This window comes from Rhinolophus sinicus, chromosome 13, assembly GCF_057876585.1.
Source record: "Rhinolophus sinicus isolate RSI-liver-muscle chromosome 13, RSI-T2T, whole genome shotgun sequence".
NCBI classification, from domain to species: domain Eukaryota; kingdom Metazoa; phylum Chordata; class Mammalia; order Chiroptera; family Rhinolophidae; genus Rhinolophus; species Rhinolophus sinicus.
In genome coordinates this window covers 33,860,438-33,886,108 of record NC_142513.1, presented here as the reverse complement: position 1 = coordinate 33,886,108, position 25,671 = coordinate 33,860,438, and the positions used below count along the sequence as shown (strand labels likewise).

Here is a 25,671-nt window from a genome sequence, read left to right as displayed (position 1 = left end):
AAGGCTTCTTATTTTATAACTAGAAATAGATCTTAAATATCCTAAGAGTGGGCAATACATGGATAATTAATTCTAAAGTGTAAATGACTGATAAGAACTTTTCAATATGAGCATGATCTTATTAGGAGAACCTAAAGGTGGGGCCATTTGGAATATCAAAGATACCAGGAGTACGAGGACACCAAAAAAACTGATATAGTAGAAAGAGTACTGGGCTAGGAAATGAAAGATGGGTCCAATGTGATATATTTTATTTGAGTTTTGCTTTTGTTATCTGGAAAAGAAATAATTTGCATGATGAGTAGTTCTACTCATTACCATAATTGCAGAATTTTATTTGGAAACAGCCCTGCTCACCTGGGCTGTTTTAAGCCTTTGCTCTGGCTTAGTTTCCTTAGCTCTTTCTTAGTGCTGGGTGGGCAAAAAGTTGCACATGTGTCAATGAGCTTCGACCTCTTGGAGGCTGGACTGACGTTCTCGGTGCCAAAGATGCTATGACTTACACCACCCTCACCACGTCAATCAATGAGTCTTTTATTCCCACCTGGTTTGAACCTTCCTCTCCCCTGCCTCAAAGCCCTGCTTCACCAGGGTTGTTTATGGTATTTGTATAATAAATATTTGCAGATAACACATTTACTGTAGGTAACGCATTTTATTATGATTTCATTATATATTCTCTTTTCCTGGAGTTTTGCAAGTAAAGAACCAACTCTTTATTTTTCCTAAGTTCCACACTACAGAACAACTGCTTGATGCACAAGAATCAATGACTTAATAAATACTTTACAAAAATAATGTAGTTTTTTTCCTTTCTTAAAACATAAAAAAATTCAGATTTCCTAGACTTGAGTCCCCCTCCTCTTTTTATATTTATTTATTGAGAATATATTGGTGGAGGAAAAAGATTGTTAAGATGATATTAAAATAAGATAGATGAAATGAGGTCCATGTTATTTTCCCATTTATTTCGTTTTTTTCTTTGGAAAAGTGCTAGTCCCTGTTATTATGTCCGTCCTTACTGCAGCCTTCTGGGCTTAGTAAGACATGAGTAGAAATTCTGCCATTCTGAAGCCTATTAGGAGAATCAAAATATTATGCTAATATTGGCCTTTTACTTTAAAGCTTATTTAAAACCAGGCCTCAGAATCATCCCCAAAATATCCGTTTGCCCCCCACCACTCCCTATCCAGTCTCATGCAAGGGCATTTTGGAACTGAGACTTTAGCAAGGTGCCTCATGACTAAATAATATTTGGTTTAAGGTGGGCCTTTTCTTGTTTTGATATACTTCCACTGAGTTATTTATTTTTAAAGAAATCATTACAAATTCCCTTTCTCTTCCACCTTCTTAAGCCCTGTCTGAACTCTCACAGAAGTGATTAAACAGTATCACGATGACAACTCCAGAGAAAAGGTTACGCTTAAGTCACATTCATATTAAATAAGTTATATATAAAAACTTATAATGTTTACAGCTTCAGTCTCTTTCCCTCTTTGCTTCTCTAGGAAACACTGGGTCTGGGTGTGAATTGAATCCCACCCACTATGGCTTCCAGGTTCTTCTGGCTTCTTTGTCCTCATCCTCCTGCCCACGTCACCTCTAGGAGGAATTCCAAGGAGGTCTGTGGGCATTGTGGATTGTAAGGGTGGCCTCCGATGGCAGTCACCGGGCCTGGCGCACATCCCTAGTGTAATTTATGAAAAATACTCATGTGGTATATACAAATACACACGTGTGCGGATAAGAGGAATTCTGTTCCAGGTAGCAGATCAGTGCAGTGCATGTGTGTCACAAATACTCGAGGTGGCATCTTTTTAATACTCCCTGGCCTCTTGGAACTGCTTGATATAATCTTCATCTGAGGGGCTCTCTGTGCACTTCTGTCCATTGTTGGGAGGCCGGGCCTCGTTATACCTGCTCCAGTCACCCTTGCAAATAATCCAGGGCAGGACATCCACCTTGTAGTGGAGCTCGGCTGAGAACTCTGTGCTAATGAGGTTGGGTGTCCCTGCCCCTTTGCCCCTGGTGATAAGCTGCATGTTGTCACCATAGCAACAGTGCTGGGCAGCCAGTGTAGTGCTCTCCAGGGACAGCATGGAGCGAATGCAGTACCGGGCCGTGGGCTTATAGATCTCCAGCTTCTCCTTGGGCCCACTGGCGTCCTTCCAGCGGAAGTCTTTGCGCTTGATGCGGTCAAATATGTCCGTTGTGCTGTAGGCCACCTCGGTGGGGTAGGAGCAGGGACAGCTGGGCAAGTCATTGATCACCTTGTGCATGTACTTCTTTAAGAACTCGCTTTTGCAGCTCATCCACCGCTCACAGCTGTCGGCGTCTGAAAAAGGCCACAGAAACCCTCTCACCACATCTAAAACTGACAGCAGGATGACACTGAAGTCTACCCCTCCCCTCCCAGGGCTTACACCCTGCAGTCCCCTAGACCACCAGACCATGGGTGGTCATACTTACCTCCCTTGAACTTGGGAACTTTGAACTTGACTACCTAAATGCCATCACTTAGATTTAACCATCATTATATGTGCTTCATCTTTTCCATTTTTGGGGAAATATATGATATTATTATCCCTAAGTTTTAGTAGGCATCTACAAAAAAAAAAGTATATGGAGATATGGGTTTAACCATAACCCCATTATCACCCACAATAAAATTAACAATAATTCAGAGGGCCATTTTAAATCTCCTCTTTAATGGTGATTGGGGTGGAAAATGCCTCAAAGGAATATTTGTAGGACCAAGTTTTATTTCTGCCCCTCACTGACTGATTTAAACTAAAGCTAGTGTCCTAACCTCTTAGCCTTAGGCACCAAACAATAACAATCATTCTATGCAAATCTTTGTGATAAGCTGCTTCACAGGGAAGGGGCTGGTGGTCCCTGCTTTTAAGGGAACTTAACATTTAGGCAAGAGTCCACTGACCTGTAGGCTTTGAGCCAGATTTCGTCCCCAGAGGTGTTATGTTTGGCCCTTACAGTATTAAGAATATTGAATTAATTGCTAACATTTAAGAATTAAGTGATTCCACTTATTTATGTAGATTCCTGGTTTCATTTGAAAAACCAAAAAAAATATGTTAATGCTGGTCCTGCATTGCCCCAGGGAACAATTGCCCAAGTAAATAAGCCAACAGTGATCGTTTGTGCAAACCAAGGTTAAGCAGAAAAATCTGCTGGGGTTGTCTGGGGGCTGGGAACATACTCAGTTTCACTGGAGCAGAGGTTATAGGGAAGTAAGGTTGTTGGTGTCAGATCTTGGCGGTCTTCAATGCAGTTTAGGCTTGTTCAGAGGGCCCTAGAGAACCACTGATGGTTTTTGAGTGATAGTGAGCTATTAATTGAGCTGTACAGTAAGAAGATACTTTCAGTGTTGATGTAAATTCTAAAAGTACAGGTTCAATATTCTGGAAGGGGACAGCAGGTTGGAGCAAGAACGGTCAGAGAGATTGGGCTACCAGGCCTTGGTGGGCTTGGGAGTAAACAGAGGAAGACATCAAAGATGATTGACCAGTTCTGCCCCAGGTGCCTGGGAGACTGGTGGAGTCCTGAGTGGAAATCAAGTGGCGAGGATGGGAATGGGAGAATAGCAGGGTAGGGAGAGGGGGCGCTGGGATGAGAGGGCAGCTTGGAGGAGGGCTTGGGACCCTCTTCAGTGAAATTAGGAAGAGAGAGAGAGGAGAGATGGGATATCTCCCAGGACATCAGGAAGGCATGGTTGCAAAGTGTGGGCGCTTGTTCTAGACTGCCTGGGATCGAATCCCAACTCAACTATGTAGTAGCTCTCTGACCTCGAGCAAGGTGTTCTCCCTCACTGTGCTTCAGTTTTCTCATCTCTAAATTGGGATGACAATAGCATCTGTCTCATAAAGTGTAATGAGGGTCAAATGGGAGGGAACACAGAACGTACACAGCACAGGGTCCAGGGTGCTGCTAGCAGGGATATGCTGAGGCTCCTTTTGGCTCTGAGTTGTACGATTCTACTCCTGCGAGCCCCTGAATAGTAGCTAAGAGAATGGAGGTTCCATCCTCGGAAGCGTGTGTCTTTAAAGCCAGTGGGGGTCTCCTTCAGAGGGCAGGGTCTTCAGAAACAAAACTCAGTCCTCAGAAACTGCCCTTGTATTTTTCCTCTAGGGGGAAGGTAATCATAATTCATGTACCCACAGAATATCCATTGACTTATTTTTATTTATCAAACTTACATAAATGTTCAGTGTGATGGACATGTTCTAAATGCTTTACAAATATGAACTTATTTAATTCTACAATAACTCTATAAGGTAGGCACTAGTACTTCACACCGTTTTACACATCAGAAAATGGAGGCAGTACTGCGTTAAGAAACTTGACTTTGTCTAAGAAATATGCTGGGAGAATTGGACCCCATAGGATGGGAAACAAAACATTTAAATGGATCCAAGGATGACATTGCAAAGGCAAAAGGAATCTCCAAAATACGAAATCAATATTTGGATAAAAAAGAAAAAAAAATCTTACCAACTTCAAACAGTTTGGTGGCATTAAACTCCTCGCTTCCCGCAAGCAGACTCACTTCAGTGGCAGCTGTCCTGAAGGTGTCTTCAATTCCTAAACACAGACAGGAGCTCATTTTCCCCTAGTTATATGGAAAAAGTCTACATGCCCCCCTAAGCAATTAAAAAAACAAATACACCTGAACAAAGCCTTTTTTTGTGTTCATGACTACTTGCCAACGGAGGAAACAGTAAAAAGCAGGTAGTAGAGTATAAAATATATTAAAACCCCAGATACCATTTGCAGCACGAAATCAGATCCAAATGTGCCTGAATGAGTCCTAAGGAACTCATTCACTAGGCCCAGGAGTGGGGTTTTGGACTGTGGCGGATACATGTCAAGATGCTTGTCTATTTGGTGGTGTTAGGATGACAAAGTAAACTAGAGGCAGTGGTTAATACCTTGTTTAGTGGTCAATACCAATCTTAAGGACTGACCGACTGGGTTAAAGCATTACTAGCTGTGTGATCTTGGGCAAGACACTTAACCTTTGTGTACCTCAGTTTTCACAGCTATAAAATGGGGAGAAATAAATAACCTACCTTGTAGAGTTGAATGAATTAAATGAGTTATATGTAAAGAAAGCACTTAGAATAGTGATTGCTAAGTGTTAGCTGGTACTTTTTCCTTGGATATTTGTCTAGTTCACTTTGAGGATGCAGCAGTCCATAGCTAAAGACCAGGCATCTCATAGTCCGGGACTTCCAGCATTGTTGATGATGCTTCAAGAAGAGTAAGCTGGGCTTGTCATTACTTGCTCTGAGGGACTGAACCCAGCTTGCCTCAAACTTCCTGGCTTCCCTCCCCTCTCCAAACTACTACCTCACCCAGGCTTCCTTTACAAACAGGAATCCTGTACAAGCTGAGGCAGTCAGAAGAGGCAAGAGTTGTGGAAGATAGACTAGTTGTTGGAGAGCCTTGGCTGCCTGGTAGGCATGACTTGATTTCCTTTAAGGGGCTCTCTCTGATCTTAGGTGAAGCCCCTTGAACTTATTTATAGAATTGACCTAGGGAACAAACTTTTACAGTGTAACCACTGCCAGGCCAGGGAGACTGTCTGCCCCATGATTCTTTCCAATAAGACTGAGAATCAACACACCAAATAAGGAAAGAAGTCCTGCAAAAAAAGAAAAAAAAAAATCCTTCATGTGCCAAGGGAACCCTGAAAAACTGGAAGAGCAAGGAACAGAGAGGCAGAAACGATGGAAAGAGGGCAAGGTCAGATGAGAAGAAAATGTACGAGCAGGGCTGCTGGCCACGCTGCTCTCACAGTTGAGCGCAAATGAGAAGGCAACATTCAAAATGGTGGTAGAGAAGGACCTTTCCCTCATAAGATATCTGAATCTACCATCTTGGGTGTGGATGCCAGTTCTGGAAGAGAGAACAAGTGGCAAGCTCCCAAGCCTGACACTAAATGCTGTCTGTATCCATGTTTGGCTGAGCCAGTTACTCTTCCTCCTGCTGAAGGTGGGATAATTTAATGGTTAAGAACATAGACTCTGGAATCAGCAGAGGTCTGGATTCCAATTCCAGATTGATCACTTGCTGCCTGTATTGACTCTAGGCAAGTTAACCCCCGCACCTCAGTTTCCACAGCTGTTAAATGGGTACAATAAGAAACACCCATTTCACGAGGCTACTGTGAGAATTTAGTGAAAAAAATACTTATAAAGTCCTTTGAAATTTGTTGACACTGAAGTACTCAAAAACCCCTATACTTCATAATCATCTTTTTCACTTTTTTCTTCATTATCTCCTTTATCTTCTTTGTCTTCATCTTCTTCATATTTATCTTCATTTTCTTTTGCTCTGTCTTCTTATCTTCATCATCTTCTTGCTTTTTTTCCAGATTCTCCTTCTCTTTCTTCTTCATATTCTCTGTGTACTCTTTCTCATATTATTATTTCTTGGTTTATTTCTATCCATCCAAATCCATCTTACCAGGCTTCCAACGCAGTTTCAGTTAGGAAATTCACGCAGGAAAAGCATCTTGATGTTTACTCCACTTTCTGCACTCCATCTGCATGGCTGACAGGGAGCCAGAACTGCCACTTCTTACATTTCAGCCCTATTTTCTACACACACTCCTTTGCCGACATACATATGCCCAACCTGGTGCTTCCTTTCTTTTCTCTGAAACCCCTATGCTCTTCTGCTTCTTTTTTGTCCCAAATCTCAGCCTTAGGTTTGAGAACAGAGTTTCTGGGGGTAGAACAAAGGAAGTCCTGGGTGCAGAGATTAAATTTTCTGTTTTTGAATTTCTTTAAGACGAAGCCACTTAGAATACGTGGTTTCTTGGAAGAGCCTAAGGTATTATTTTGGGCTGGTATTCTACTTGGCAATGGGGAGCACATAGTAAATGTGAAACTACAGACCAGGAGGTGGTAAACGTTTTTTGTAAAAGGTCGAAGAGCAAATATTTCAGGTTTTGTGGGTCACATGTGGGCTTGGTCGCATATTCTCCCTCCTCCTGCTCCTCCTCGTCTTCTACTTCTTTTTCTTCTCCTTTTCCTTCTTCTTCACAACCCTTTACAAATGTGGGGGCCATACACACAGGCCATGCTGTGACAACTATGGCTACAGAGAGTCAAACTTATTTTTCACCCTTAACATGGCCTCTCAACAAGTGTGCAATTAGTTTGGTTTTCAAAACACTGATAATGCAGTTTAAAGTGATACTGAACTGCCAAGTTGCCCCAGTTTGCTCCCTCGGTAGCCATCAGCAAGGGTCAGGCATCAGGATAGGGCTAACTGCATGGGTTTTCTGCAGATGGCTGTCAAGCCTCTCGTCTTGGCTTCTTTATCAGAACATGAATGGCTGTCTTCATGTGTCTCTTCAAGGCACAACAAATCTCTTATCAAAGACCCAAGTTAATCAGAGTCCCTCCTTTAAATTAAGTAAGTACACTGTGGCATTGTCTTCTAGGTCACAGCCACTGCAATTGTGCATAAGATTCAGAAAACCTATCTTTTCATCCATTAAGCATATGATTTGTCTCTTGTCTCAGTCTGGTCAGAATTCTTACTAGGGAAATAATTGTCTTTTATAAAAAGTCAATTTCTACAAATTTTTAAATACAAATTTAAAGCTTTCCCTTGAACTCAGAGCCACACCCCTGCATAAACCCACCTGGGCAGTTTGGGCGGTCACAAGTCCTGGATTCTGTGGCGGTGCACGCGTAGCCACAAGACCTGGTCCGCTTCTGGTTTCCATTCCCACAGGTAACGCTGCAGACAGACCAGAGACTCCAGTCGCCCTCACCATCTGTGGAATCTGGAAGGGAGCCAGAGAGACGGTCACAGCCTCACCCAAAGAGTTCTCAAATCCGCCCCGTCATGCAGCCTGCTAATTGTCCACTTCCATCGTTCTCACTGTTGGAAGAGACCAGATGCCAGCTGGAGTGAAAAGGCTTAAAGGCCCAGGGTTCATTTTAGGGATTAGCTTCATGAAGGCAGGGACTCTGTCCAAGGTTTTGGGCACTGAGGTGGTTAGCCCATAACCAGAGCCTGACCCCTGGAAGGTGCCTGGTAAGTGCTTATTGAGAATGCATACATTTGTAGAGCATGGCATCGTAGAATAATATGGTAGATAGTTTCAAAGATGACCACCACTAGTTCTCCCTGTGCATACAATTACAGAGAGAGAGAGAGAGAGAGAGAGAATGAGAGAGACTGTTTCCCCTTTCCTAGAATCTGTGCTGGCTTTGAGGCCTGGCAGCTTCTGACTTTCGCTCTGGGGAATCTAGTCACTGTGAAAAAAGCTGAGGCTAAACCTGTGAATTATAGGAAAGAGAGGAGCCACATCAAGGACCCATGACACTAAATATGTGAGTGAAGCTTTCCTGAACCTTCGAGCCCTTTCCAGTGGACCGCTGAACGCAGCTGATTCCCTCAGGAGTAGAGGAACTGCTCAGTGGGGCGCTGCCTGAACTCCCGAGCCATAGGTTCCTGAGAAATAATAAACTGCTATTGTTTTAAGCCATGAAGTTTCGAGATGTCTAGTTATACAGAAGTAGATAACCTATACATAATGGTGAAGCCAGAGATGGTCCTTTAAGGTCAACAGCCATCCCATATATATATATATATATATTGAGCCAGGAACATTTCTAGATAGGTAGGATATACCATTAAATAAAACTTTCAAAGATTCCCTGCCGTGGTAGAACTAATATTTCAGTGAGAAGAGTCAGACAATAATCAGTAAACAGAAAAAAATGAGTAAATTCCACAGTAGATTAGAAGTCAGTAAACAGTATGGAAAAAGGAGAAGCAGACCAGGCTAGGGGGGCCTGGAGTGTGAGAGGGGCGGGAAAGGTTGGTATATTATCAACACGAAATTCCTCTTTTTCAAAAGTAAGAAACTAAGTCCTGGAGCGATTGGGTGACTATCTAAGGTCATAATGGTAACAGAAAGGAAAACTTGCTCTCTAGCGCTAAGCTCTTAATCTCAAAAACATGACTCTTTATGCAGCATCTCTACTCATTAATCATTTCTCCTGGTTTATCCAAACTTCCTACAGTTTTGGGGCCTCCGTCGGTGGCAAGCTCATAGCTACAGGCATGTGCCTTACCAGGAAGGGGTCCTCTCCATTCATAACAAGTCGTGGTGATTGTTATTATGTAGGTCTGGCAAGAATGTAGTCCACACATGTTTCTACCTGAACTGTGGGCCCCGTGCCAGCCTCCCAGGCTGTTGTTTACATGGCGCTCACTCTGAACGCTCCTCAGGCAAACACAGGCCCCCAGAGTCTCCTCAGCCCATTCAGCAGAGTCGGGATGGGGTGGGGGATTCATAGTTGTGTCCTCTTCCCTAATCCAGAGCGGAGCTCTGCTCACACCTCCCCTGCTCCCGTGGGCCCCATCCATTTCTACCCCCTCCCCAAAAAGAATTTTTCCAAACTTTGATTTTCTTCTAAGAAATGGTTTTCCAACCACATGGCTAAGCAGATGTTTGAAACTACTGCTTCGTGTGAGGGATCTGGGCCTGTTTTCCCAGCCTTAGCCGTCCTCATCTCTCCCAACTCTTACTAGGCATCAACATGGTAGAGCTAGAGAGACACATTAGTTTCAGAGGGAGAAACCACCGAAGTAGGGGCCGCGGCTACTCCCTCCCAGAACTTTGCAGTCTGGTATCTCTTGGTAATCTCCCTGAGAACACCAGAGAGGTGCCTGGAACTCACACCATTGCACTCTTATCAGCAGGAGCATCCAGGTGCAGTGGGGTTATAGCACACGTGAATACACTCAACCACATCCTACATGCACCACCAAGGCCTAATTTATTAAAGGGAACAACAGTAACAAGTCACAGGTAAAGATTATTATGTCTTTAGACTCATAAAAAGGGGATAAATCGGTCAGTCAGAAAAAGCTTATTAAATCACATAGGTAGAATTCATGTCACCTGTGTGCTGGGTACCAGCATAAGACAGTCTAATGATACCAAGAGGTGTCCTTCTTGACTTTGCAGAAGCAACAGGGTCTGAACCATCTAGAAATCTGTTGTGAACTTTCCTCCCCATGAAGTAATATAATATTTGGGCAATATCATCCTGAATTTTGAGCATTAAACATACCATGAGGCTTATATTGGAATCTCTGCATGAGGTAATTTCTCGTTTTGGTTTCTTGGATTGAAATTATTGGCTGTTAATACAGTGTCAGAGTATGTGAAAAATGACCTCCATAATTCCCCTCCCCATGTCCACACCTTTGGTTACTCTCTTCTCAGGCAAACCCTAGCCCAGGCCACCTGACTTGCTTTGGCCAATGGGAAAATAGCAAATGTGGTGGCAAATAGAGGTTGGAAAAATGTTCATGCTTTAAGGGTTTGTCCTCTTGCTGTACGGAACTCTTCCAACACCATGGAAGAGCCCAGGGCCAGTGTCCTGGAGGATGAGGGACCAGGTGAAGACAGGCCCCAGCCATCTCAGCAGGCCAGCTATCCAGCTGGGACCCCATTATTGTGAGTAAAGCCATCCTACACCATCCAGCCCAAGCCAAGCCAGCCCAGAACAGAAGAACAGTCCAGACAACCTGCAAACTCTTGAGAGAACATGTTTGTTCTTGTAAGCCACTAAATTTGGAGGCTGGTTTCTTAAACAACAAAAGCTAACTGTTATAAATATGCCATACAATTTTCCGTAAGATATGCTCTTTTGATGGCTAGCAGACTCTGGGACCATGAAGGATTTCTTATCCCAGTAAGTGGTATCTCCATGTCTTTATTTTAGGTGCTCACAAAGTCATTTATTTTCCAAACATTTTTTATATGGGTCCCCCAAGTTAGGTACAGAACAGTTATATAGCCAGGTGGCTAGTTATTTCTAGTGGGCCAAAAATGAAATAAAACCACCTCCTAGGGAACGTGTGTATGTCAGCTCACCACCCTGAAGCCTTCATAGCATACTGTCCCAGATGAAAGTTTCAGCAAAAACCTTCCTCTTGGGGATTTCTATTCATTCAATGTGTTCAAAGGACATGGAGGGAATTTCTGACTATGGAACAAAGGTTTGAAGGCAGTATTCCTTTCTGCTATAATAAAACAAGCTGTTCTCATTTGCTCACCTACCAGGGATCATTACTAAGAGGAGAAAATGAATGTGAGCAGCAGTAATTGCAAAGATGACAACAATGACAGTGAAAAACAGTCTCTGTGAACATTTATGTGGTGCTTTGACAGCTCCTACCTTTGACATTAAATTGCTCAGCGAGGGAAGAAAACAATGCACAGTACAGTGGGCTGAGAGCTGGGTTTCAAGGATGTCATTTGAAATTTAAAGTAGTCATTATGTTGTTTTCGAGCACTAGAGTTCTGCGGGCCAGTTATAATGTTCGGGCAACTGAAGCAACTTGGGTTTTGACTTGGCTACTGGCAAGCCTCCACCACTAATCCTAGGTAGTAGTGGCTACCAATTATTGAGGGCCTACTTTAATCAGCTGCTCTAACACACTGATTTAACTCCTGTAATAATCCTGCAAGGAAGGTGGGAGCAGCCTCCCTTTATGGATAAGAAAACTGAGGCTCAGAGAGATTAAGATACTTGCCTATGGTCACACAGATCAAATTTGGGAGAGCTGGAATTAGATCTGAAGTTTGTCTGCTCTTGCCATATCCTGTTCTATATCCTGATATTCCTGCAGCTTTGATTCTGGACCAGGTTGGCCTACCTACTTTATGACACCCACTTATGTGGCCATAATTCAACATTACTAAGAAAAGTCCTTGGGGGAAAAATCACTATGCAATGTTTTATTGATATAAGGCCATGCTCAGTTAGAGAATTGCAAAGAACTGAGTCCTAACCTAGGTTACAATAAGCAGTGCCCATCCGATTTTATTATGCAGGTTGTTCTGGAAAACTCTGGCAATGGTCTATCACAATTTGACAGAAAATGATATACTGGAACTCCTGCTTTGCCCTGAGTAATAACGTCAGTATCAACAGAGAAGGTATTTAAAATGCAGTATCTCAAACACATACAGTCCAAAGTTGAGCTGACTTGTGTTTCCATGATTACAAGTTAGATTTAACTGACTTCTGTTGTATATTTTATAATTTATTCCAAAGATTCTATTGTATTTATTTTTACTTAGAATTTTTTGAAATATTCTTTGGCCATAGACATTTAAATTCTTATTAAAAATCCTACCTTCAAAAATCTGAGGTCACCCTCCTCCACAAAGACCAGTTCCTGTGGCAATTTTAGCCCGTCTCAGACAAGGCCACGGACCCTTAGGTATAGAGACGCGCACACTTTGCCAGTGCATGAACCTCACCTTCCTGGGCAATAAGTTCTCTCCCTATATCCTCCACAGCATTTAACATAGGGATAAATACTTAGAAATTGCTCCATAGTTTCCTGTTGATTGAAATAAGAGAGGACTCAGTTCATCCAATGTTGTATAGAATTCTAGAAATTACATGTCCCTTGTGAGCCGACAAGCAATGTTTCAGTCTTAATTCTTCATTCATTATGTAAATATTACTGAGCATCTACAATACACTGAGAGTCTTGTTATTCCAAGTGTGGTCCAAGGGCCAGCAGTGTCAGCTTGACCTGGGCTCCTGCCCTGGTCCTACATTTACTACACTAGAAGCTGCATTTGAACAAGACTCCCAGGTTATATGTGTACATTAATATCTGAGAAGCACTGCTTTAGAAGTATACTGAGAGACACACTTTCTTTATAAAGTAGCAATCCTGATATCTGGTCCGATGATGAGGAAGTGTCTAAGAGAGACTCCAAAATCATAAAAGATGGGAGTTTCTTCATGGCTCAGGGATGCTGTAAGATTTAGACGCAGGGCGTCTACAGGTATCTTAAGCCCAGAAAGCTGGGGTGGGGGTGACTGCGGCAGCCACAGTAACTGCTCCAGTAGCAGCAAATTCTATCCTCTGTTGAAATGGAGGGATGTTCTTTATGTTCATGAGTTTGGCAAAGGGTACTCTGTAATAGCTTTAGATGAGAGAGCTGTTTCTAGCATTGAGCTTCAAACTTCAATGAGCATGATAATCACCTACTGACCTTGACTTAAAAAAGAAACAAAGAAGCAAAAGGCAGACAGGCTCCAGGTCTCATTGCTGGACATTCTGACTCAGTAGGAGGACAGCAGTGGCCCTCAGCCTGAGCTGCACATTGGAGTCACCCATGGAGCTTTAAAAAACACCTGGCCCCCATCTCCAGACATCCCAACTTATTGGTCTGGAGAGAAATCTGGGTATCGGGATTTTAAAAAATTCACCAGATGAATATAATGAGCAACTAAGGCTGAGAAGCATCGATCTTGAATAGTGGTGCTCAATGTACCAGAAGCTCCTGGAAAGTGTGTTTAAACATAGATTTTGGAGACCCAGTCCAGAATGTCTGATTCGGTAGGCCTAGGGGTCAGGAGACTGAAAACTTACATTTCTATCATGGTTCCAGGTGATGCTAATGTAGCTAGTTTGGGAGCCATAGTTTGAGGACCATTAGGATAGAGGGACAAGGCTGGGGCCAGGACTGGCATTTTTTAACATGTAACCAAGGGATTCTGATGCCATGGTCTAAGCTCCACTCAGAGAAACAATGTTCTGTGTGGGCTGGGCAAACAGGTTAAGCCGTAAAGCTGTGCAATGTCAGGCTGGCTCTCACAGATCCTGTGTGTTTCTCTGTTCAACAGCACCACACTTTTCCTCCCACTCCTGTCCTCTAGTCTAAGTGACCATTTGTAAATCCACTTTACTCTCCTAAAGGATGGGCTATCCCCTCCCCCACCCCCCAGAGAGGCAGTATAACATAGTTATTAAGAGGATAGACTCTGGACTCAGACTGACTGAGATAAATCCTTGAGGTCAAGTTGCTTAACTTCTCCAAACTTCAGTTTACCCATCTGTAAAATGGGGTACCTGTCTCAGAGAGCTGATTAAATGAGCTAATATATGTTAGATGTCACGAAGAAGGATTGGTACATAGTAAGTGTTATATGTATGCTGGCCAGCATTCCCAGTCCTTCCTCTTGGAAAATAGATAAATTGGACTTCCTCTGGGAAAGGGGAAGATTTCACAGGTTCCTGGCTGGAAGGGGTATGGGAGCTGTCTTTCTGCTCCCCTAGCATTTGATCTAGTGTCACTGTCATGGCACTATTTTGCTCCCCTTGTCCATAGATAAGTGAGACCCTCTTTTGGAAAAGACTGTGTCTTACTCATTTTTGGATTTCCAGCACCTAGCATAGTGCTGAACACATGGTATACTCTTAATAAATGTCTGTTGAACAACTGAATGATGCGGCAGGAAGAAAATAGTTTTGCTGTTTTGGAAGTTGCTTAGAATCATTTATTAGCAGGCAGAGATAATTTTCCATTATACAACTGGTCTTTCTGCTGAAAAATAGGTGTCAGGGTGAGAGTGTAAATGGTGCAAGACAAGTCTTCACCACACAGTGTTTGCTCCTAACTGCTGATAGTGAGACCACAAGAACATTACAATGATAGATGCATTTGTAAAGCATCAAATACTCTGTAACAGAAGTTACACTGCCTGATTCCACAAGAAGCCTGTTTTTTCTTGTTGGAAACACAGAATACATTTCTCAGCCTCCCTTGGCTCTGTGTGAGGCCATATGATCAGGTCCTGCCATTAGAATTTGAGCAGCTGTGATGTGTGTTATCTCCAGGCTGAGGGGGTTAGAGCGTATGTGCCTTTTTCAGGCTGTGTCTCTCTTCTTAGCTGCTAGGTCAATACAGAGCATCCAGTGGATAACTCTTAGGCCCTTACAGTTGGAGCACCAAGATGGAAGGAGCCTGGGTCCCTGAATGACCGAGTGGAGCTGAGTTCCCCCAACCCTGTCTCCCATCCCAACTCAAGTGAAAAATGAACTTTTATTATTTAAATTACAGAGTTTGAAAGTTGTTTGTTACCTCCCTATCCTACTCTAAAAGCATGAGACCCTAGAAGTCCCAACTTGGGATCTTGAAATTTATTTGTGGGCAGCCTTACTCAGACAACCTGTGAAACACATGTTCATGTGGATTCCTAAGGGCCATGACACTGCCAATGTCAAACATAACACAGTGGCCTGGTCAAAGGAAGCTGGTGAACACATCTCTTCTACTAAATTTATTTTCAGTATGAATTTTTACAGTAAAATATGCAAGGAAGCTGATTTGGTGATTTCTTCATTTTTAGAAATAAAACTAGTTTGGGGGGGGGAAGGTAAAACCTCAAAGACCCCTAACTAACTAACTAAAAAAAAAAAAATCTCTCCTAGGATAATTGGTATGATTTTAAAATTATAGTCTTTCCAGAAAAATGTGGCTGCTGGTGCCTCCTTGGGGCTTCTGCGGAACAGAGTCTTTATGAGGTACACCTCATAGAAGACCAAAAGCCACATACTGTAAACTGGGTTTTGCTTGGCTCCATGTCCTTATCATCCTCATTTATTCTCCCCACCAATTTTATATTACTGGGTGGTAAACTCACCATATTCTGGCTGCTCTTTGGTTTCAAAAGTCCGGTGGCCTGGGGCCGGACGGTCCCACCCCCTGGGGGGGTTGAGGAAGTTGCTGTCATCTGAGGTACTGTCGTACTTGTAGTCCTGGTCCCCGCTGTTGGCCCTCGCCAAGGACAAGGACCTCTGCCACCAGGCCTGCCAGTCGGGGGATGGGACTGACCAGCTGGGCTTATTCTCCGGATGCTGATCTTTATCTGCTTCAGAGTCAGGACCGTCCACCACCTCTATGGTGACCTGAAGAATTCAGAATAGGCCAGGGTCAATGAGGAGTCACTAGCCTCCAAGCTGGGTGACCCTTGGAAGAAAGTCTGAGAGAGCAAAGGCAAACAATGGATGTGTCCCTCATGAGCGATAGCCACAATTGCATAGTGTTACAGATGGAAGGGAAGACATCCAGGGGTGGTCCAAATGAACCCCAAGACTAGAGAGAACTGATGTACATGGGCCTCAAGGTGGGAAGAGAAAATTCATCAGTAGGGTCACTGATTTACTGATGACCAGATTGCTGGGAAGTCTTTAATTCAAGGAGTCAACATGTACTATCTATGTTCCTGAAGTGACACAAGAATAATTATAATAAAACTGAACACTTATTGAGTACTAACCCTGCACCAAGCACTGTTCTAAATGCTCTCCATATATTAACTTATTTAATCTTCATAACAACCTTATAAGGTTGGTTGATTGTCCCCTATGGTTGATTATGTGCAAAGATATCCCTGGTAATTTCTCCCATCCTTGTATGTGTGTGCCACACCTCCCATCAAGAGGTGGAGTTTATTTTCTCTCCCTTTCTGTCTATCTGGGCTGGCCTTGTGACACACTTTGTCCAGTAGAATGTAGTAGGTGTAACAACATGACAAGCCTCATGAGGTCTTCCAGCCTCCATTTTCATTCTCTTGGAGTGTCCCTACCATTCTGTAAGGAAGCCCAGCCTATATTACTTTGCATATGGAGCATGTGAAGAGGGAGGCCATGGAGAGGACAACTGAGGCTTCTCAGCCAATGGCCAGCTCCACAGCTCCAGTGATGTGAGTGGGGCCATCTTGGATCCTCCGGCCCAGTTGGGTCACCCCAGCTGATACCATATGGAGCACAGATGAACTCTGCCAGCTGAGACCTGCTCAAATTCATGACCCACAGGATCATGAGCAATGATCATTGCTTCACGTTATTAAGTTTTGGGGTTGGCAGCAATATATAGCTTTTTACAGACAGATAAACTAGCACATAGACGTTAACAACTTGCCTAAGACCACATAGCTAGTAACTGGCAGATGTGGGTAGTCTAGCTCCACAGCCCATGCTATTACCAACTTTGCCACACGTGCCTCTCAAAAAGTAAATACAGGTATTGTCTCCTTATACAACCAAGGGAGCAAAGAGGCCACAAACGCCGATGAGGCTGGATGCCACAGGTTGTGTAGTGATGTGAGCACAAGGTCCTCAAGGTCCAGACTTTCACAGCTGTGATTTTTCACTCATCCCATAGTCTAGACCCAGCGTGTACATTCTTCAACTGACCCTCCGGGTCAAAACAGATAGTTCCAGAGGCAAGGTCAGAACTTGCTCTTGAATTTAGTGAGCCTAATTTGGAAGTCACAGGTCTAGAAGAATGCAGCTTCTTGGCTCTGAGAGACAATCAACATAGAGAAACTTGTTTCAAAAATATAATAAAAGATTCATTGGGTTCCTTTGGCCCTCACATAGCTCTTGCAACACCCCCTGGATGAGTTATGTGCAAATGAATCAGAAACATGTGCTCCAAGTAATCAGCGCAAGATGTACTGGGCAGATGGATTTCTAGTTTTGCCCTAACCCGACATCTGAGAGAGTTGCTGGGATGCTCTGCCAAATTACACCAGGGTGTGCCCATCCTGAGACAAACAGCCCCTTCCTTTTGTGTGAGGAATGGGGAGGTTTGAATTCTACTCACTTTGATAGTCAAAGGAAGTTGCCCAGCTGATGATGGGCCTGGGCTGTGGCCTTGTGTGGTCCAAACACAAGGTCAGGAGTGTAGCCTTCAATCCCAGAGTATACTCGGGCTGCAGCAGGTCAAGTGCATCCTTCCTCTGGTGTGGGATGCCTAGAAGGGCACCATCGGCTTTATTCCATGCTGCCATCATTACCCCCGTCTTGTAAGTATCTCTTGCATGCTTATAAATAATTATGGAACTTTTAGCAACCCCCAAAAAGATAAAAAGGGAAGAGAAGAAAAGGAACACATCGTATGTCTCGTATCAATGCTGTTTGCTAGAATAGATGGTTGCTGAAGAGTGACAGTGATCGGGACCCACACGCAACCTTGGAAGGACAAGTGCAGCAGAAGTGCACAGATGGATGGGGCAGAACCAAGCCAGACAGTGACAGGGCAATGCTGAGCCTTTGGAGACATAACCTTTCTCCTCTGTAGTCTCATCCCCTTTTGCCTGCAAACAGAACAACTGAGCCGCAACAATCGTCTGCAAGGCTGTTAAGGGTCTTGGAGGGGAGAAGCTGCCAAGAGCCAGGCAAGCCTGCAATTATGGTAATGAAATCAGTCTCTGGGTAGAAGATAAGGGGGAACATGCCCAACAGTTTTGGTATTCCATTTGTATTCAGACTGGAGTCAAAGGGATTGCCTAAACAAAACGTGCCCTGCAATTTCTCCAAGCTGGGAATAAAAACAATTTCATGTTTTAAGCTATTACCGTCAATACGATTTTTTTTCTTCCAAACTGCTGTTCAGATCCAAACAAAATAGATTTGTTGCCTAGCCAGGCAATGAGTAGCAAAATACGAATTTACTCCAAAAACTATATCGATGACAAAATCTCAACAGTTCAGAGGTTTCTTTTTTCCCTTTCATTTTTAGCCACTGCCTGAACTGAATTAAACACAAAAGATGTACAAACCTTAGGATCCACCCTTCCTTACAGTTAATATGGAAACCTCATACTGATATCAAAAGAAGAAATCTAATCTTGAACCTGAAATTTCATAGGCATACAATTAAAAAGACTTAATGAGCATGATCAATGACTTCTCGAATGGGGGGTTTTATGTTTCCTGTTGCTCTCATTCTATCTACATGTTCTTTAGCATCAAAGAGTCCTTTTATAAAGATGTCTTGAACAATAATCAATGTGATGAGCTGAAGGTGTAGGAGTGAGCACAGCAGGTTTCCAAGCTGATAAAGACTCTAGATCTTACCATCCTTTCTCTTTCTTAATGCACACAATGGAAGTATCTTAGTAGATTTGTGTCTTCTGGACTTTCCTACGGCGTGATCAAGAGAGTAAAAGAAAGAAAACTCTTTCAAAATACCCAAGTTCAACTTTTGGCAGAACTCACCAGTTCCAAGCAACAGAGTTCAAAATTGGTGCCAATTTGGAGAATTCTGTCCAAAATCAGGAAATGAGGATCCTATGCAACCTTAATAGATTACATACCCTCCTTCCTTGACAATTGCCACAGAAAGAACATAAAATGAACCAGGAATATATATAATCCCCTCCTCTAAGGCCCACTAGTGCTCTAAAAACAACTCTGGCAACCCCAGCTAATTGTGGCTAATGCTTTGACACTTGCAGCGTGCTTGCTGAAATATTATTGCTTGTTCTACACAAGTGAGACCTAAATTTCAGGCACAGATACTGGCTTGGTGAATTCAAGTTTCCAAGGTGAACAGCAAGGAAGGTGTAGAGCTGTTCTCAAAACTAGCTCTTCCGATTCCCATTATTTTATATACGTTTCCTCTGTCTTCTTCACATTGTCACCGACGGGCCTCTGTCCATTTGGGAAGCTTACCTTATACCTGGCCCTGTGCTAAGCGCTTCCCATGCATGATTACATTTCATCCTCACAACAACCCTACTCCTGTGCAGTACTGTACTACACAGGTACTCATAGGTGGTATTATCCTTCCAGTTTCACAGGCTAGGAAACTGAGGCATAGAGAGGTCGAGTAACCAGCATGAAACCAAAGAAGCCAATCAGAGTCTGAACAATACAGGCTTTTCCCATGGGCGTGTGGGCCCATGTCTTGGGCACAGAAATTTCCTGGTTGTTACTCAGTCAGACTTGCCATTCCAAAAGTATTTTAGAGAAAAAGAATGAAGGGAAATCAGAAGTAGAAGCACGTACAATATTTATAGCTCTGGCCAACTCATCTGATTGTATCTTGTGGCACTCAAGCGGCCTATGGCCATGTAAATACATCTGTGCAAGAAAAAGAAGGCCTTCAGATGACTATTTTTACATGTCTCTGAATGGAAGAAAAGAAATAAGCATATTAGTTGAAATGAATACTAATCTCAGCTTGATCCAGAAAAGAGAAATATTTGTTTGTGAATAGCTACTGTGGTAATGAATCGATGCAGTAAGCCTAATAATGAGTTTATTTTAGAGATTTTTGTCTTTGCTATCTGACCATCAGCTGCAGACCAAAAATCCAGCCAAGGATATTAAAGTTCAAGTCTAAATTGTCCTGGGGGATCTACTTTCTTTCCTGAATGATTTATTTATTTATTTTTTAAAACAAAACCCAACTTCTAGTATTGTTTTAAATTTAATATGGAGATTGGGTTCAGGGGTTTGAGGCTATTTTTTTCTATTTTGCACAATGTTGTTTTTTTCCCCCAATCACTTACACAGCCTAGCCAGTCTTAAAATGGAGAGCCTGATCCACTTGGGACAGAGGCCACCTGGCTTAGGGGGATTTTAAAAAGTTCTGAAAAACAGGGCTTTTTGAAGGAGTTCCCTTCCTAAAAGTCAAGAGGCCCAAGAGGGATGTGGCCCTTTGCCCGGGCTCAGCATTGTCACTTTGGAAAGGTGTGGGCTATTTGGCAGTAGGGACAGTGGACTCCAGCCCTGGAGCGTGGGAAATGCTTCCAGACACTGGAGGGCTTGGGGCGGGGGCGAGGGGGTGGTGTGTTCATAGAGAGGGATATCGAATTCCTGTTCAGCTCCCCGGCTCCAGGCTCCAGTCAGGACTAACTACGTGGGGGTAAGGGGCAGGTTGCCAGGGAAGGGGGGAGACAAGGCCCCCGGGCCCTGGCAGCGGAAGCCAACCCACTGATGCGCCCTTCACCTGTCTTCACTCTGTTCCCCAGGGAGAGAAAATGCTTTCAGGGAGCCGCGGTGACCAGCAGGGCTGTCTGCTTGGATGAACTGGCCCGTGTCAAACCAGTGGATTTCAACAAAAGAGCAGTGCTGGCGGGAAGGGGCTAGGGCTGCCAACACGGAAACCATCACCCCCTTTTAGGAAGCACCTCATCTTTTAAGGGACCACCAGGGAACTGGTTTACTCAAGTGCAGTGGTGCACAGGGCTGCAGCAGCCAGCAGTGTGTGTGTGTGTGTGTGTGTGTGTGTGTGTGTGTGTGTATGCTCGTGTGTAACGTGCATGCACACACACATGCGCAGATCTAGGGCTGGTGCTTCCAGAGGTAGTAGCTGCTTTATTCTTTCTTTCAACATCTTTATGAATGACCCACATTAACCTTTTGTTGTCTTCTAGAAAGAGAAGGCCAGAAATGCAAGTCAATTTTCTTTTCTTTAGGGCCAACAGGTCATCAGATCAATAAAACACAGGCCACCCCACCCCTCAGTACTGCCTGCAGAAGGTTAGTAGACACGGGGATTGTGCAAAGGTGAAAGGGAGTGACCTGATTGGGCCGTGGGCAAAATGACAGCATTGGCCTAGTCTTTTGGGGGTTTTGACTTTAATGGTATCTGAGTTGGAGTTTCATTAGTTTCTAATCTAAATACCAATAACCCTGATATTCGGAGCTTTGGGGAAATCTATGTTCTTGGGGGCTATGTTAATCTTGCTGTTCAAAGGGTAGCTCAAGAAAAGTATGGTGACTTCATAGGGACGGCGCTGTCCCTCTTCCAACCCTGTTTTCCAAAGCATTTCTTTTAGAAGCAGCACCTGCAGGTGAACGTCTTGTTCTTGTGCGGGTGTGAAGGTAGGACAATGACAACAAAGCAATGCTTGTTACTGTTCACCTGTTAAAAGTCTATATATGAAGAGGCGGCTTGGGGTCTCAGAGGAGAGGACGGCAAATAATTTCCACTTGTACTACCTCTGCAGCCACACCTTTAGGGAAGCTGCATTTGATAAAAGTCCAAGATGCTTTGCCAGAGAGAACCACATGTGGCCTCATAACTCACCCTCCATTTAATTCACTGCTCCCGTGTCTCATTCTAGTTCTCTCCATACCCATAAGCTCCAACAGCCTCCTCACCCCTCAAGAAGTCAGGTGGAATTGTTCTGAAGTATTGTTTACGTCCCATCCGGCTAAGCTTATGATTTAAAACGAATTCCCAACTTTGCTGCTTTCTGAGTTCATGCACAGCTCCATCACGGGGCTGCAGAGGGCTGGGCACTTCGCGGTCACCCTTTTCATCTTTTTGGAAAAGTAAACTGGGTTTCCCAGCTCTGTGGATCCCAACCACCTTTGTACCACTGTTGTACCACTGTTCTTTCCTAACATTTAGGTAATATTTTAAAAGGGCCCAAGTGTGGTCTGAGTGAAGAAGTTTGGGGATTTCCTGACTGATTAATTTATCTGGGAGAGAGAAATTCTGCTTGAAAGTCGGTTCTTAGGTGAAGCCCTGTGCACTTAGTAACATTTCAACACGGGGAAACTCTCCCTGCAGCCTTCCATTCCCCTGCATCCAGGCATGTTCTTATAATTTTACATTAGAAATTCTTAAATCTATTACACTAATAGCTCAATCCTCAGCATTAAGCCCCACAGTGACATTTCCCACCTCTAGGAAGAAATGTGAGCCATAGCAACCGTAAAATTGTTTCGGGCATGGCCTAAGCACCTTTGGGGTAAGGGCGGTCTCGTCCTGGGACCATAAAATCTATAAACAAGGAAAGGTCACTTCCTGCAGATGAAGGCATGATGTTGAGCAACAGTAAGGAGCTGTCTGTGCTTTTGCTTTCTTTTGCTTTCCAATCTGCACCTCCCCCAAGTGAATCCTTTATTCTTCTTCAAAGAGCCATGTGGCCAGTTCCTGGAGAGACAGCAGTGGAGCAAAAGGCCTGTTTTTCCAGTTAATCAATTAGAACAATACAAGACTCATCAGAAATATTAATTGGGGCTTGCAGTGATTTCTGCACATGGGTTGTCAAAGAATGACCTCCAAAACATTTTTCACCTCTGCACCATCCACACTGACTGCCCCACCCTATGTCTTCCCATCTATTTAAGCTGCCCACCAGGGAACACAGTATTTTTTCCTCATCTGTCTCCATGGTCCCTCTGGCAGTCTTTGGTGTGAGCAGAGATTTTCACACCTATGTCATTTCCTGGAGAAAAAAGTCCTTACATTTCTTAATCTCACAGAACATAACACAGCATTTTGTACGCAGTAGGGACTGTTTGATGTATTCTAATTGAGGTGTATTCCCAGTGACATTCCTTAGCCACCATGACACTGGTGTTATAAGCAAAACAACTCTGGCCAAAGAAACCTGATCTGAAATGGTGTCATGCAGAGAGTGTCAGTCTTGAGAGAGAGAGACAGTTAACTTAATTAAGGATCAATTGCTCTGGGGTCAGGTTCAGGAACTTTCTGCTGTGTAAACTAATTGTAATTTGATGCAGAGAGGGAAAATAAGGAAAAGCTGTCCCTCCCCAAGTGAAAAGAATTGAGAGCAAAGCTTTAAAGTCTGGAAGCAGACAAATGAGAATAGGAGCTGCATATGGACAAGGTCGCCCAGGAGAAGAACCATTGGTCCTCAGCTGTTCTGGGACCATTTCTGGGGAGAAACAGTTGGAAATTCATGCAAAATCCAAAATTAGGAGTTTGTCTCTGAAACACAGATTGGTAGAGTAAGTATTCTTGCGAGTCTGAGAGCCCGGAGTTAAGCCCCCATGTGACCTTGGACAAACCAAGTAGTAACTTTCTGAGTACTGGTTGCATTATTGATAACACTGGGAAAATGACATGTGCTTCATCTCTTTCATGAGGGTGTTGGGAGAGTCAAATTGGATCAACATTCGCTTTGTAAAATATACTATGCTATTTCAGTGTAGATGAGTATTATAATTTTCAATCCCAGGCAACCCTTTCCATAAGCTCCTATTTCCCTCACTTCATCCCATCCCATCTTAGTGGTATGTACTCATCTGTCCCTTAGGAATTTCTTTTCTCACCTCCCTTCCTCTTATTAAATTCTTTTTATGAGTCATTTACACTTTAGAGCAACTGAAGTGTTGTCACCTCCTGAAAGAATTTCTGGTGTCCAAGGCAAGTGAAAGAGGCATTTAAAGGAGAGTGCTTTCTGTAGTACCTTTGAAATCATACTATGATTTGCCCAGTCTACTCACGTATTAGATTGGCCCTTTCCTACAGCTACCGTATTTCACTAATTTCAGGGCAAATTATTTATTTTGTTTTGTTTTTCCATTTCAATGTCTCTGATATTAGGAAGTATCTTATAATAATTGGTGTGTCATATTTTAATTAGCAATGGTTTCTTTTTTCTTGTAGTGGTCCATAAGATAATGGTGCATCTCACTATGAGTGGTATTACACAGATCTAATACAACACTGTTCTTATAGAGATTACATGATCATAAACAGGATTCATTAATGGGTTAAAAAAATGAGATAAGGCAGCAGTTACTCTGACATCAGATCGGGAAACAGAGATGGACTGTTTCATTTTCTTTCACCTTTCAGCTGCTAAGTCTTACCTGGATATTTGGATTCTGCCCATTGATATCAGCTTTGGAAAGATCTGGAAAGTTTGGAAGATCAAGGAGAAAGGATCTGGGGCCATCTCTTTGCAACGCAGGGTGTCCAGCCTCTTGCTGGAATCGCTGTCTGGGAAGGGGCTGGTGTACAGCCTGGTCGTCCAGGTGGCCCCCTGGTGCTTCTTTGGAGAAAGGAAAGCTGGTTTCTGGTGTAGAGTCACTTTCCACGTTGAGGTTATTCTAAAACAAACAAACACATGAACAAATAAATAGGAGATGTATGATTTAAAAATGCCTCCCTTAACAGTCCATTAAATTCAGGAGCAAGGACAGTCACAGTGGCTGCAGTTCAGTCAGGATGGTATTCTCAACTTATTTTCATTCTTCATGGTTTAATTTCTCCATCTTCAATAAGCCAAACCATCAGGAAACTTCTTCTAGCCTGCTACTTGGGAATTTTCTGAGGATAAATGAGTTATGGGCTATTTATTAAACATTAAACGCATTAACACAAACGTACTATTTTGAAGGAGAACAGGTGCTCATTTAGAACTAGAATCAAATTATGGTTTCCTTCTCACAATGACAATTGATTAACCACTCCGGCCTTAGGTATGACCATAGAGTCCCGAGTTTGTTTTTTTGGTGCGGCTCATGGAACTAAAGATCTGACCAAACTGGATAAAATAGTTGAGCCAAATCATTGATTATATCCATCCATCCATCCGTCCATCCATCCATCCACACATCCATCCACTCAACAAGTACCAATTACATGATAGGTATAGGAGATACAGCCATAAAGAAGAAAGACATGAGACTTACTCTCTTGGAGTGTACATCTAGTTCAGAGGAATAAACAATAAATATATGGATAAATAAATAAAAGCGTATCAGAGAGTGGTGTCTACTAAGAAGAAAAAGAAGAAAATGAGAGCAGCCAGAGACAAGAGTAGATAGGTAGCTAGGGAAAACTTCTTTGAGAAGGTGACATCTGACACGAGGTGACATCTGAACAAGGGAAGAAGACACTCTGCAAAGATCTGGGAGAGTAAACTCTAGCAGAAGGAATAACGAGTAAGACAGTTCTGCTGTGAGGATGAACTTGGCTCACTTGAGGGACAGAAAGAAGATCAATGGTATGGAGTGAAGTAGGGAAGAACGGCATGAGATGAAGACGAAGAGGTGGGGATAGCCAAAGAAAAAGTGACAAAACGGCATTCTAAAATTTAATGCCATTATTCTGAAAAGTGCAAGTCTGTTGTTTTTCCCAGCTAGTGAAAAATGTCTCTATTTAGTTGTCACTTGGGGAAAATCTTTGCAGTGATTGAAGAATGTAGAGTTGCTGGACGTCTTTCCCAAACCAGCCCTTCTCCTAGCATTCTCTCTGGACCTCTCATTGGAGGCTTCCTCCATCCCTTTGGGGATGGC

The 25,671-nt window shown here is 43.2% G+C and overlaps 1 protein-coding gene across 1 annotated transcript in view; it reads right to left on the bottom strand.

The window, feature by feature from the left end:
* Positions 1-635: 635 nt before the first annotated feature.
* Positions 636-25,671, bottom strand: part of ISM1 (isthmin 1) — a 69,760-nt gene continuing 44,724 nt past the window's right edge. Inside the window, exons 2-6 of the mRNA XM_019752054.3 lie at positions 24,241-24,480; positions 15,513-15,777; positions 7,676-7,819; positions 4,510-4,599; positions 636-2,335 (exon numbers count right to left, since the gene is read on the bottom strand). Of these exons, the coding sequence (XP_019607613.1) occupies positions 1,818-2,335; positions 4,510-4,599; positions 7,676-7,819; positions 15,513-15,777; positions 24,241-24,480 (1,257 nt within the window). The 3' untranslated portion in view covers positions 636-1,817. The remainder of the gene's footprint in view (positions 2,336-4,509; positions 4,600-7,675; positions 7,820-15,512; positions 15,778-24,240; positions 24,481-25,671) is intronic.